General features: G+C 32.3%; 1 protein-coding gene across 1 annotated transcript; it reads left to right on the top strand.

The window, feature by feature from the left end:
- The first annotated feature begins 3,607 nt into the window (after positions 1 to 3,607).
- LOC143617243 (F-box protein At5g07610-like) lies at positions 3,608 to 4,738 on the top strand. The gene has a single exon (XM_077089864.1). The coding sequence runs from the start codon at positions 3,608 to 3,610 to the stop codon at positions 4,736 to 4,738; it is 1,131 nt and encodes a 376-aa protein (XP_076945979.1).
- The last annotated feature ends 10,625 nt before the right edge of the window (positions 4,739 to 15,363 follow it).

Raw genomic sequence — 15,363 nt, 5'->3', positions numbered from 1 at the left:
GCACCAACAACAAAAACACATAATAAAACTTAAAAGTCATTGTCATACTTCATTTTTTGTATTTATTTAACTTTATGAGATATTATTGTTAATTTCACCTCTAAGCCATTAATTTTATGAATAGAAGTTTACTCGATTTTTTATGTCCAAATCTAATTGAATTGAATTGAATTGAATTGAATGTTGTTTATAAAAGATTCATTTTATTAAATCCAAATTGAATGGTCCGATATGGCCTGAACTCACTTTTTCTCATCAACCGGCAATTTTAATTATTTAGATAATTGAGAAGTATAATAATCCCATACTGTAAAAATATTAATTATAAGCGAGTTTTGTGAGATACGTATCAGTCAATGCTTTTTGACCCAAACTGGGCATCGAATCGAACGCCTTACCGGGTCACATTTCGGATCGGATGTTGAACTGGATGACGTCATACTTAATTTAAAATATTTCAAATATTCGATATTTTAAAAATATTAAAGGTCAAATTTATTAATTGTAGAAAATGAATTTTAGTTTTATGCTTGAAGAGAAATAATATTTATATGTTAAATCAAGGAATCTAACACACTTACCATTTAAATGGAGTTAGAAAACATTTTTAGTTTCATACATGTTAATTGGTTTGGGCGTTTGGCTATTGCAAACGAGTTGCGGATTATAAAATTAGAAAACGGGTTTCTTATTTAAAAATATTATATAGTAATTAAGATTTAATAGGAAATAGTTGATAGGAAATAGTTGACATATCTATGTGAAGGGACTAGTGAATGGATATAGGCAATATATTTTTTAAGATTAAAGTCTTGCGTGAGTTAAAAAAAAACTTCAGATAAACAAATTGGCCATAAAAGGTTAATCTTAAATAGAGACGGTCCTACATGAAAATTTAATTTTTGTACAACAAATTTTGGTTTTTTTAATGTGACCACTCTATTGAATATGATTCAAAAAGTTGAAATTCCTTAGACGCATTCTTCAAATTTCTTTTAACATTTGTAAATATAATGAAATCGAGTCGAGCTTGCTCGTTTAGATTTAAGCTTTTTCGAGCTAAGCCAGCCCGTTTATTTTCGAGATTCTTTTAGTCGAACTTTTTTCTAGTTATTTTTGGGGTGAGCTGTGAGCCATGAACCTTTTTAACAACCCTAACTTTATTCTACAAAATAACAAGCCTTTGACAAACCCATTAAAAACACTATTAGAATTATATGTATAGTATGCATGTATATATGATGGGAGAGAGGGGCGCACAACAAAGTCTTAATGCAGTCTACAATCACAAACTTACCTTTGGTAGACGTGCTCCACGAAGCACCTAGTCCTTTGGTGCTTTTGTCCGCCCTTGCCAGTTGCCACCTAGACACGGGCCGTGGGTTTTGTTGTCCATTGTAGATGCTCTAACTTGTCAATTTTAGGTTTCTCATACATGTCAAATGTAAAGCCTTTAAGTTAATCTGAATCAAGGAACGAAGAGCAAGATCAATCGATCAAGCACTAAACTAAACTATAGGAACTTTGCTACTTTGGCATCAAGTTCAGGCAATTAAACGTTTGTTTTGGTATCATCATGTTGAATAATTTATCATCTAAATGGAGTTCATTCATGAAAAGTTTTATGAATTAGGTCATGGTTCCTTCCGGTTCCTTCCTAAGGGTTCAACCTCACATGCTAGAAAGGATTCAATCTCTTTTTTCATTATTTTATGAGTAATGTGTCTTATGCCAATGTAGTAGGTAGTTTAATGTATCTAATGGTGTGTACTAGACCAGACTTGGGATATGCAGTAAGTCTAGTTAGTAGATACATTGCAAGACCTGGTAAGAATCATTGGGAAGTTGTAAAATGGATACTAATGTATCTGGAGGGTTCTCAAGGTATTGGTTTAGTCTTTGGGAAAGGTTCTATTGATAAAGGAATAATTGGTTATGTAGATTCAGACTTTGCCAAATATTTGAATAATGGTAAGTCTATGACTGGTTATGCATTTACGGTTTGAGGATCCTTAGTTGGAAAGCTTCCTTGCAAAAAATTGTAACTCTTTCTACTACCAAAGCTGAGTATGTAGCTCTTACAAAAGCAATTAAAGAAGCATTGTGGCTGAAACGTTTTGTAGGGGTAGTTTGGTCCGACCAATAGTTGGTCCTTGCAGACCCAATTAACACAACAATAACAAAAGTTAAAATCTATGAAAAATCCTTCTAATAGTCTATTTTGACTAACACTTTCCAGAAATAACCATGATTTTCAACAAATCCCTAAAAAGGTCAAAGAATTCCATCGTATCCAATGGAAACAAGAATGATCCGACATATTAGTATAGCCTACTAGATGTTCACACGTATTCAAATTTCCAACGAATCTGACATTTTTTAAGCTATCCGACGGATTCGTGTTCTAGGCGATGTAATAATAAACAATCGGATCCGACGATTCAGTTCATGCTTTCATCAGATCTGACTATTTAATTTGTCCGAACCCCAAATTTTCAATTTGAGGGTTAATTTTTGATTTTGAGTTATACAGTGAAATTGAACTATTATTGTGTTCTCTTTGAAAAATTAAGTGATTTACATTATGTATTTGCTTGATTTTATAGAGAAATAATTGGAGATAGAGGTTGATTATGAAGGTTTAGGTCTTAAAAGATAGAAGATGAAAAACTTTGTTGGATCCATTAAATTTATTTTTTCATCAGCGTGTGTGGGATAGTTTTTTTAGTAGGGTTTAATTAATTTATTATTATTTTCTGGGCTCAACGTTTAATATTCTATTATTATTATTATTATTAATAGTATTTAATATAAAGGTATTTTACAAATTTTACAAGCACTTATCATAAAAGTTACTTTTGTGGACCTCTTTTGTTACCTGGCGCGCTGACGTTACGAATGACAATGAAATCCAAATCCCCCAAAAGAAGACATTCTTGTTTGCCCAAACATATAGTACTTTCTCATACCCCGTCCGAAAAAACAACATAGCACTATTGACCTTTTATGCAATTCAATCTTAATTTTAAAATTTAGATAAAGTTATAAGTTTTGTTTTTTAAATATATGCAATTTATGGATCAAATCTTTTAAAAAGTATATATACATGCTATGTTTTTTACATGACATGTTTGTTTGATTTTCATTCTTTTGACTAACTGATATCCAAAAACCTCGTTTAAGTCTTGGCATGTGAGCGTATTTAAGTCTTTTTACGCATACTATTTGAGTCTTTATAATTAAAAACAAATTAAATATATCATTAGAAAAAGAAACTAAATAAAATATGTTAAACAAAAACCCCATTAAGTATTGGCATGTTTGGATTTAACTGAGTTTTTGGATGACAGTTAGTGTAAAGAACAAAAAAACGAATGTATTTTGTCATATAAATGACCACGCCCACAAATAAACTTTTTAAAGAACATGATCCATAAATCGCATATATTTAAATTTCAAATTTGTAATTTTGTCTAAAATTTATTGTAGATTATGCTAAATTTATTTAAAAAGAAAGATTTGCAAATTATGCGCCTATTTGTATATCTTGTAGATAGTATACGTGATCCTCAAGTAGTTTTGTTTAACAGGCTTTACGTTTCCCATCATGGAATCGACTGCCAAAGCTTCTCCATCCAAACATATAGTCGAATCCAACGACGACCTCTTAACCGAAATATTACTCCGGTTACCCCTTGTCTCTCTTCATGAGTTCAAATCTGTATCCAAACGCTGGTGCACTCTCATCACAAACCCGTACTTGACCTTGCGCAGGAGCCGAAACCCTAGCGACCCCTCTTCCGGTCTCTTCTTCCGGATATGGAACTCCTCCGAATATTATTTTGTTCCATTGGATACCCGAATCCCGGTCCCATTAATATTACCATTCGCCTTAAGTTTAAACTCTAGTAAAGTTAAGATCATGCAGTCATGCAATGGTTTGTTACTCTGCCATACTAGGCCTAATTATGAGTTTATCGTATATAATCCGTTCATGAACCGGTTTCAAACGATCCCACAATCTCCTTATTCGAAACCGAGGTATGGTTTTGGTGGTTTCAGGATGGCTTTTGATCCTTCAAAATCATCCCATTACAAAATAGTGTGTGCTGGAGTCGTAATTAATAATAATAATACTTTAGATATTCAGATACAGATTTACTCTTCTAAAACACGCGACTGGAGTGTTTTAAGTCATGATCGAAGATGCATTTTGTTTAAAGGTTTCAAGTACGGATTGTACTGGAATAATGGTATTCATTGGCTGAATACTCGTAACCGGAACTGGCATATGATGTTAGATATTAATGATAAGCATTGTTTTAAAACAAGAGCACAACTAGTACCTGAAGATGGGAAGGCTTCTAGAGATCAAAAGTTGTTTGAGTCACGCGGTTGTTTGTTTCTTATATGTTCACAAAATAAACCGAAGCAGTTGATTGTTTACGAGATGAGTAAATGGGATTCCGGGTGGTTGGTGAAGTACATTGTTTGTTTAAGTGAGATTATAATGCCGTCCCCGAAAATCAGTGGCAAGTCTGCAAGCTGGTTTCGCTCTCGTGTTCGGTCCATTGTGAATGGTGAAAAAGACGAGGATTCGTTTCTTGTGATGAAAATGTGTAGAAAGATATTTCGGTACAGTATCGGGTTAAAGACTTTCTTTAAGCTCCATGAACTTGGTCCGGTTAGTTACTCCTTGGATAGCTTTCAGTTCATTGCATCTGTTGCTGCTGTGTGATCCTGCTTTATGGTTAATTTCAGGTATGATTTTCATATCATATAGAAGTACTTGTGTTACTTTTAGTGAACAAGAAGTATGCAATATACAAATGTGTATAAAAGTTATGAAGGCTTTTCCGCTTATTAGTTAGGCTATGTATAGTGGAGAGGCTACAAATTGGATGAATTGCGACACGTGGCGTCCAGTCAGCAAAGAGTAGGAATTTGTTTTTTTTTGTGAAAGGCCATGTGTACTGGGCGAAATTGAGGGGTGAAATTGGGCGATATTGGGGTGGAACACCGCCCCTGGGCGAAATTGGGGCGAAATGGGCTGGGGCTTGAGGTATTTGTCGCAGGGGAGGAGATTGATTTTATTATTATTATATTACTAGTGTGTGTGTTAATATATATATATATATATATATATATTATTATTTGTAGCCCATACACCATTACATGCACCCCAAAAACAAATTTTCACCCATTGCTGACTGGACGTCACACGGCGCAAAAGGTCCCAATTTGTAGCCCCTCCACTACGCATAGCCTAATGGTGTTGTAGGCTAATATACATATACATATATATACACACAACACACAAACATATATAATAATAATAATATTTAACAAACATTTCGCCCGACAAATAGTTGCCCCCCCTCCCCCTATCGCCCCACATTTCGCCGAGGGCGGTGTTGTAGCCCCTATCACCCACCAAGGTCGCCCATTACGAGTGGCCTTGTTAGAGAGAATGTATTACGTTGAAAATATTATTACCATATAGTAGAAATATGATTTAATTAGGTTTACTTTGTACCTAAATATACTTTTATTAATAGTTTATCAATAACTTATTGTATTATACATCGTGCTCATTATTATATATATGCTGAGCTAATTGGTTATGCATTTCAGGTTCGAAACATATCGGAGGCACATGCAATAGATAAAATTGTTTGGGTATATATGGAGTTTTGTTAGTGATTATGAAGCTAGTATTGTACATTTGACTTGTCATAGTGATCAATCTGTTTTTTTTTGGCTCGTCTATATGTTTAACTTCTATAACTTTATTTATCGTTTTGGCTTGTTTTGGCCTTTTTTTAATCAAATGTTCTTTCATCTCTATCTTCAGTCGGAGTTTGAATGGTTATATAAGCGCCAAATATATTCTTGTAACATCAATCAGGCTCATTTATCGAAATGTTCATGACTAGAAAGATTAGGAGTGTAATATAAAGTAAGTCGCTTATTTCAAAACATTTTGAAACATATATATATGTTAGTTAGGGCCAGCTAGAGCACGACTCGATAACTTAACTCGAGTCTTGAGTCGGATCAGATCGCTCGAATTCTAAACCGAGGTAAGTAATAGAGCTCAATCTCGATTAAAAGTCAAGCTGGCTCGACTTGATCTAGCTCGACCAAACCAAAAACCTTGCCCAATTGACCCAATAACTAATTTGGAGAGGGCTCAAACTTATAAATTGTTAAGCCCATACCCAGCCCAACCTTATTATTTTAATAAAAATAAATTTCAAAAGGGCCACCAAAATATATAGAACGAGTAAAATAGATTCGAGTAACTTTTTTCAATACAATCCAAAACTACCAAAACTAAACAAATTTTTTATTATAATTGTTTTGTAACGAAAGTTATAAACAGACTTGTTTACTCAGATTTTATATTATTTTATTATTATTTTTTATTTTTTATTTTTTTGGTAAAGCCAGATTGCATGTTTGCCCTCTACCTTTCCAAAGTACATTTGTGCTTCTCATTAATAACCAATTAACTGCCGCTAATCAGATTATTTTTAATAGATGCTAATTAGAGTTTAGAAATGTACAGATTATTTTAAGAAAATATCTTAAGAAATTTTTTTAAAAAAAAGTTTAAAAGTTATATATTTTCTTCTGTAGGACGGAAATATAAAATTTAACCATCAATCGTTGGAGCGAAATAATAAAATATAAATTTAAACTTAATTTAAAAAGTAAAAAATTATTTTTAGGAGTAGATTATATATAAAGTAGAACATGTGTTCTTGCTTGTAAAATTATTAAACTATAGTAAAAAGTAGACTATTTAATTTAAAATTTAAATTAACGATTTTTTTTAAATTTATAAATCTTTAAGCTAATAATAGTTATACGGGATAAATACAAGTGTTTTTTATAAACATATTTATATTTTTTTTAACTAACACGTACGTCATTTCAAAAAAAAATTGTCACAAGATAACTACTGTATTCACGATTCAATAGGCTCCGCCATGTGACGGTTATCCTTAACCTCCCGCCAAATTTGGCTCCGTCATGGGACGGTTATCCGCAACCTCCCGCCAAAAGAGGCTCCGCCATGGACGGTTATCCGTAACCTCCCGCTAAAAAAGGCTCCGTCATGGGACGGTTATCCATAACCTCCCGACAACAATGGCTAACAACTAAAAGATTCACGAGCTAAGGCACAAATTAAGTCCATAGCTCTCCTTACTTCAGAAAGGGCAACTTCGGACTGGGAGGACTTGTAGAGGTAGGGTACTAAACCCACCCCTAAACAAGTTACATACTGTCCCTCCGGGTGGAAGGGTCAAGCGCCATGCGGATATCATGGCGCCAAAATATATGACAATACGTACGGCCTTATGAAGAATATTCATCGTAAATAACGCCCAACCAATAAGGGATAAACAGAACATAAATGGCAGTACTATCTAGTATGACACGTCAATGTCAAAAGGCCACGATGCCAACCAACTCCCGAGAACACACGTGCAGGGAATATGATTGGTGGGGAGCCTGACAAGGCAGTTTGGTCATACACACACACTCTCTCCCCCCCAACGACTATAAATACTAAAGTATCTCCAAATGGTAAAGGATCCAGAATCCAATACTCTCAGCCCTCTCTATATACTTTTATTCATAATCATATACTGATTCTCACGTCAGAGGGTTGTTACAAGAGAATCCCCCCCCCTAATACCTTGTAACAAGCTCACGGTGTTTTGTTTTGTAGGAAACATTCATCTGCGCCAAGAAGGATTCAAACTTCTCGTGGGAAATACTTAATTTTGTGTTTCTTCATTTTCATTGTTGACCTTTGTATTTACTAAAATGTTCTTTCATCTTCATTTCTGTTATAAACTTATATAAGCTCCAAACAAATATTCTTATAAGTTGTAACATCTATTGGGCTTCATTTGTTGAAATGTTCCTAGCAAGTAGTAACACACATGATTTAAAAGAGTAACGACTAAAGATTATGAGTGTAATAATATGTGAGTTGGAGATTTCGAAACACTTTGAAAGGTATATATGTTAGCTAACGTATGACCTTAGATCTTCCTCGTATGGTGTAAATGTCCGATTAGAATTTCTAAATCGTAACAACTGTTAGTCCATTTAGCTAATGCAATTTATGTACAACTAACATGATGAAGGAAACAAAACAAATGACTAGTGTTTATTTCTTGACCTTTTAAGAGAATTGATTTGATCTAGGGCAATCAATTTTTGACACAGCTCGAAACCTGACACGAAAAAATATAGGTCGTGGGTCGGCTGACACGACCCGTTTTCTTAAATAGGTCAACCCGAACCCGCCCCGTCTAAAAAATGGGTCAACCCGAACCTGTCCCGTTAAAAAGTGGGTTGACATGTTAACCCATTTAAAAATTTTAAAGAAGTTAATATTTTAAATTTAGAGATAAGAAGTTTAAATTTTAAAATTAAATAATTAGATTTTTTTATTTTCATATATCTATTAACTTTTAAAAATTAAACTAATTACTTTTTAAAATATTTGTATCCATTCTTCACTTCCAATATTTTTTATTTTATTATCCTAATTGTATATTTTCTTATTATTTCCATTCATTTGTTCTTATACTAAGCACATTATATGAACCTAAGTTTGTTAATTTGGAATAAGAGATAAATACACAAAAACAACTGGATCTATCACAAAATTTTTAAAATGTTTTATATTAATTGATTGTCTAGGTTATTATTAAGCGCCACTAGGTATTACTCGCATTCGTAAATGAACGTAGAATAGGTTGACCTGAAACACAACACAAGTTTAAATGGGTCGACTCTACACGACATAAATATATACGGGCTGGGTTAGAGTTGAAGAATCTCAACACACCAACCCGTCAACCGAAACCTATTAACCCATCAATCTACCAACCCGACACGATTGACACTCTTTTTCTTAGTTAACATATATACAATGATAGACGAATACTTTGCTGTTAATTTAAGATTATACTAAAGATTCACATGGTGTCATCATCATTCTAATCTTTCACAAAAGGTTTAAAAGGTAAAATTTTCAAATATATGTTCAACTAAGAAATAATACCATATTGGATTGAACTAGAATTTGCCTATTGGCTGTTAAAATAAATAAATAAATAAATAAAATTGCACAATGGGGCTATGATGCAAATAAGTTTGAACTGCACACGAGTTATTTGAGAATGGCTCGTTAAAATTCTCAATCGAGCCATGCTTAGATGATCCCGAGTTCGAGCATAAAAGTAATCATGTTTAATAAACGAGCATAAGCTTGAGCTTCGCTTATCGAGCTCAAACTGGCTTGCGAGCCTAAAAGCGTCTGTCGTTAAATTTTTTATTTTTATTTAATAATAACAATGATAATACTAATTAATTAATATATATAATGTTATAAAAAATAACTAATCAATATATACTAGTCGAGCTCAAGCTTTAAAAATAAATATCGAAATGAGCTAAGCTCGAGCTCAGTGTAAATTACACGAGCTTTAGAAATTGGCCCGGATAATGTTACAACCATTATAGAAAGGCCCATATCCGGCCCAACCTTATTAGTATAATAAAAATATTTTACAGTGAAAAGGATTCATGTTGTAATTGTTATGTAACATAAGTTTTAAAGAGAGATACTTACTCAAATACTCTATACCTTTCTAAAATACATCTATGCTTTTCATTAGCCAACTAATTGTCACTAATTAGATTTTAGTTAATCATCGCTAACCGATTATTCAAATTCATATAAGGATCTAAAGGTTCATTTTTCATCGATAGAATTTGTCTATATAATAAATGCTCAGATGATTCAAAAATATTTTTTTTGGTTCCAACATTTAACATATTATTTTGGCTGTTTAAAATCTAAGGGCATTTTGATTATTTCATAAGCACTTAAATGTAAAAGTAAACTTGGATCCGTTAGTGTTGGGGCCTGTTTGTGGACCTTTCGTAATTCACATTCTTGTTGGACCGAAAATTTAGTTGCTAAAAGATGATTTGGAAAATATGATCATATATTGTATTACTAGGTTAGTTACCGTGTAGCACAAGAGTTATAATAATAAATTTATTTAAATAATAAAACAATGTAAATACAAAAAATATGTTCAAAAGATTTAATAATATATTATATGGTAGAATAAATTACACATTACAGAATATGAAAATATGGAAATATAAAGTTGTTAGAAATTCATAAATCTTTAAATATTTCTTTGTAAACAATACTTGCAGTTTTATTTGTAACTTTATTTTCTATATAAAAACTTAGTAGTTTCACATCGTTTCTGTTTATAACCCTAAATAATGCAACACATAATTATCTTGAGTTAAAATAAACTGTCTCAAAAACAAACCAACTATCTCTAATGCAAAACAAAAATAAAGTGAAAATTTCATACTTTGAAATTAATTATTTTATCTAAAGGTATATGATTTTTTCTAAGAATAAAAATGTGAGTTCCAATATTACTTTCGTATATAATTTTGGCTTCTATAACACGGTTATCATATTGTATTTTCACATACAGTTTAGTTTCATTGCATATAACAAATTTCTAGTTAATATTTTAAGCAACACTACTTCAACGTCGACTTTTAGGACTAATATATAACTTGACAACCTTAGATTTTAAGGTCATTTAAAACATTAGGAAACTAATATTTTCTTGTAACGTATCATTTTATGACTGATAGAAAATGGATAGCGAACACTTGCTAGTTTCTTGAGCGACCTCATTTTTTGGTGCAAGTATAAATCGCTCACTAAAGAAAATGTATTTTTAAAATCTTCAATAATAGAAGAATATACAAAGTCAAATTATCATTTGATTAATAGTGTGCTAATGTCTAACATGTGTATTCCAAAGATAAGCTGTTTTATTCATCTGAAAAACCAAAACATGTAGTCTGGTGTTTATATTTTTGTGGATTTTTAGGATTATGAACTTAACATGAATGATGGGTTAATTAGATAGTTAACTAAAAAGAAGTTGTAAATGGCTACTTTTTTAAACCAACCCGTGGAACGAAACTCATTTTTATCATAAACTGTTTTAACTTGAATCATGTTTGATATTTTAACTGGTTAAAGAAACCTGCTCGTTTAAGTTAACATAAACACTAAGAATACATTAATAGTGAATTTGTCTTTTCAAGGTTTGAGAGAAAAAGACTTGTATTAGTAACTAATATTTAATAAGTTCAACTTTATTGAAATTTAATTTTAAAATTAATCTTGCCTCTTCATTCAATAATATCATTTCTTATAAAACCTTAATTAATATAATATATTTAAAACCTTAATTTTTGAAATCAATATTCAATATCAAAGTGACAATTGGTTACTTATAATAGCCTAATATTAATAACTAATATACTATAGTATACTATATTTATATAAAACAAAAAAAACATATTTATGTAGGTATTAAATTGATTAAATCAGGAAAGAATTATTAAAAAGAGAAAATAAATGATTAAAAAGTAAAAAAAATGAAATACAAGTTATTAATAGCAAATAATTATTAAAAAGAGAAAATGAAACTATGAAAAATTAAAAAGTAAAAAAAAATGAAATACAAAGCTATTAATAAGAAAGATAATTGTCAAAAGTATTTAATATGAAAGAGAGGAGAGAAAATTTTTGTAAGGTTTAATGTGGTGATGACATGTGACACTTAGTAAGTTTTATTTATTATATAGTATAGATATAGATTTAGGACTGTAAACGAGCCGAGTCGAGTCAAGTCGAGCCAGAGTGTGCTCGAGCTCGAGCTCGAACTTAATCGAGTTGGCTTGAGCTCGGCTCATTTTCTTTATCGAGCTGAAAAATCGAGCTCGAGCGCGGCTCGTATAAAGCTCGAGCCGAGCTCGAGTTCGTTGAACCGGACTCCTTTATTTTTTTATTAATTTTTATTTGTTATTTTATATTTTACAAATTTTGATATATAAAAATACAAAAAATATAATTTTAATATACATATTATATAAATTTTATAAACTAGAGAATTTATAAATTTATTTGTTTTATTTTCGTTATTCTTTTATAAGGTTTTAGATATCGAGTGACATAATTTATGTATAATTTTTATTTATTTATTTCTTGTTATGATATTATTATATATAGATATTAAAATTTAGGATTTAATCTAAATGAGCCAACGAGCCGAGATAACGAGTCGAGCCAAGACCGAGCCACGAGCCGAGCTGACCCTAGCTCGAGCTCGGCTCGTTTAAAAATCAAGCCGAGTCGAGCTCATTTAGAATCGAGCTTTTTCGAGCCGAGCTTTTATCAAGCTATTTTCGAGTGAGCAACGAGCTGCGGATATTGAACAACCCTAATTGTATATACTTGTTATATATGTAATGTAATGCTTCCCCTTAATATATTAGGTTAATCAAACTTAGCCAAAGAGAAACCCGCCGTCGTTAATATTATGGAATCCACACAAATAGTCGTATCGAACGACGACCTATTGACCGAAATCTTGATCCGGTTACCCGTTGTCTCTCTTCATGTGTTCAAACCCGTATCCAAACACTGGTGTACACTTATCACAAACCCTACTTTCACTTTTCGCCGGTCCCAAAACCCTACTCTCGACCCCGCTTCCGGTCTATTTATTCGGAGACGGAATGTCTCCGAATATGATTTTGTGCTGTTGGATACCCGAATCCCGGTTCCATTACCCAACACATTTACTCTAGACTCGGATAAAGTTGAGATCGTGCAGTCATGCAATGGTTTGATCCTTTGCCATGATATCAAACTCGATCAGTTCATCGTTTACAATCCGTCCATGAAGCGGTTTAAAACAATCCCACAAGAACTGGCATAATATGCTAGACATTGCCGAGCGTTCGATCAAAACACGAACACAAACGCTTGTAAACAACGGTCACACGTATAATGATAAAAAAATGTTTGAGTCTCGTGGTTGTTTGCTTCTTGTTTGTTCACAAAAATTTCTCCAACAGTTGCATATTTACGAGATGAGTGGATGGAATACCGGGTGGTCGTTGAAGTACCGTGTTAATTTAAATGAGTTATTGATGCCCTTCCCCAACACGTTTTATTCTCGTGTTCGGTCCATTGTGATAGGGGATCATAAAGACGAGGATTCGTTTCTTGTGATGGAAATGTGTGGACAGATAGTAGGGTACAATGTCGGGTTAAAGACTCTCTTAAAGATCTATGAACTTGATTCAGCTATTGACTCTTCGGATAGCTTTCAGTTCATTGCATCTGTTGCTGCTGTGTGATCCTGTTTATGGTTAAATATCACTATATCAGGTATTATTTCACTATGTCAGGTGTTACATGCATGCTACAAGTTTATATTAATTCCATGTGACAGTTATTTTTAGTGAACAAGTTAGAGAGAATATATTAGTTATTGTATTTCTATATACTTTTATTAATAGTTTATCAATAACTTATGGTATTTTGCACCGTGCTCGTTGTTATATACTGCTAAGCAAACTGATCATGCATTTCAGGTCCGAAACATATCGAAGGCACAAGCGCTAGATAAAATTGTATCGGTATGGAGTTTTGCTAGTGATGATGAAGTCTCGCACATTTGACTTGACATGGTGATCTTTTTTTCTTGTTTTGGCTCGTCTTATTTAACTGGCATAACGTTATTTGTTTATTTGGCTTGTTTACCTTAATTGGGGATCAAATTGGTGAATTAATCTTCACTGCTGCATGTTCTTTGTTTTTAATAATTTGTTCTTTCATCTTCATCTCCAATAAGAATGGTTATATAAGTACCTAGCAAATATTCTTATAACATCAATCAGGCCTCATTTGTTGAAATGTTCCTAGTAAGTAGTAACACATGTGAACGAGTAACAAGATATATAAGATCACGAGTGTAATAACAAGGAAGTTTTTTTCTCAAACATTTCGAAAAGCGTATATATGTATTAGCTACCTATGATCTTAGATCTTCCTGGATGGTGCAAAGGTCCGAACCAATCCTTAACTGTAACATATATCCATTGAGCTAACACAATATATATATGGACAACTAACACGATGATAGCAACAAAACAAAAGGACTAGCTAGTGTTTATATCTTGACTTTTTAAGATAAATGGTTTGATTCTCTTTTTTATAATTAACAATGATAGACCAACACCAAACAAGATACACAGCCTCATGTCCAATTGGCCCAAATAAAAAATTGTTAAGCCCATACTTGGCTCAACCTTACTAATTTAATGAAAAATATTAATAAAAGGTCAACCCAAAATACGAAACGAGTGAGTAAAACTGATTCGAGTAAAGTAACTTTTTTCTATACAATACAAAGCTAAACATAGTTAATAATAATTCACAATAAGTTACAAAGAGAGTTGCTTACTTTGTTACTCATATGCTTTATGTGTTAACTGTTAAGGTCTGACTGCAGATTTACCCGATCTATACCTTTCTAAATTATATATATGCTCCTCATAAACCAATTAAAAGCCACTAATCAGATTAGTTATACTTGATTTTGAAAGGGTAATATAAAAACTTGTTATGGAAAAACACCCCTACCCATTTGTGAAGGGGCTTGCGAATTAAGGTTGGGGTTTATTGGGAAGAAAAAGGACAAATTGCCCCTCACGTGAGGGGCACGTTGATAGGTTTAACGACAAGACTTAACGGGGTTAGCGGGACGGGTTTAATTGCAAGTGAAATGAAACCACATTGACGAAAATCGTATATTTGAAATAATTGGACTAAAGCTGTAAATTTGGACAAACCACATGAATGAAAATAATAGTTCACTCTTCATCTTCATAAAATCACTACTAGAAAAAGAGAAGTTTTTCTACTACCGAATTGTAGGAAATTTGTTGAAAAACTCAAGTTTCAAACAGTTTTCCAACAAAAAAGTTGTTGGAAAAACACATGCTTGAAAATCGTTTTCAACCATTTTCCAACAACTTTTCTTACAGAATTGCTAAAAAAACATGTGGTTGTAAAGTTTCTATAACTTTCCTACAAAAACTATTTTGACTTAACATGTTTATTATAAAATATTGTAGCAAAGTTGGAGTTTATTTTTTTGTTGGAAATCTGTTGGAACTACTTATCGTAGGAAATTTGTAGAAAATGTTTGTGAGAAAATAACTTGTTTTCTAGTAGTGAACGATGTTTAATAAGTACAAAAGTATTTAATAAAATATTAAACATTTAACAACCATCTGGATCACTATTTGCATATTAGCGCCCTTTTGGAGGTGGTCTTCGGGTTACACAGAAATGAAGATGATTGGGTGGGCAATGTTAAAAGTGTCTAACATCAAATCAAATTGAGTGCTTCTAAAATCTTTGAG

The sequence above is a fragment of the Bidens hawaiensis genome, unplaced genomic scaffold, assembly GCF_021521415.1.
Source record: "Bidens hawaiensis isolate Kalapana, Puna unplaced genomic scaffold, B.hawaiensis_p1.1 tig00053294_1, whole genome shotgun sequence".
Taxonomy (NCBI): domain Eukaryota; kingdom Viridiplantae; phylum Streptophyta; class Magnoliopsida; order Asterales; family Asteraceae; genus Bidens; species Bidens hawaiensis.
Note: the sequence above shows the minus strand (reverse complement) of the source record. Positions and strands in the feature narration are given on the sequence as shown.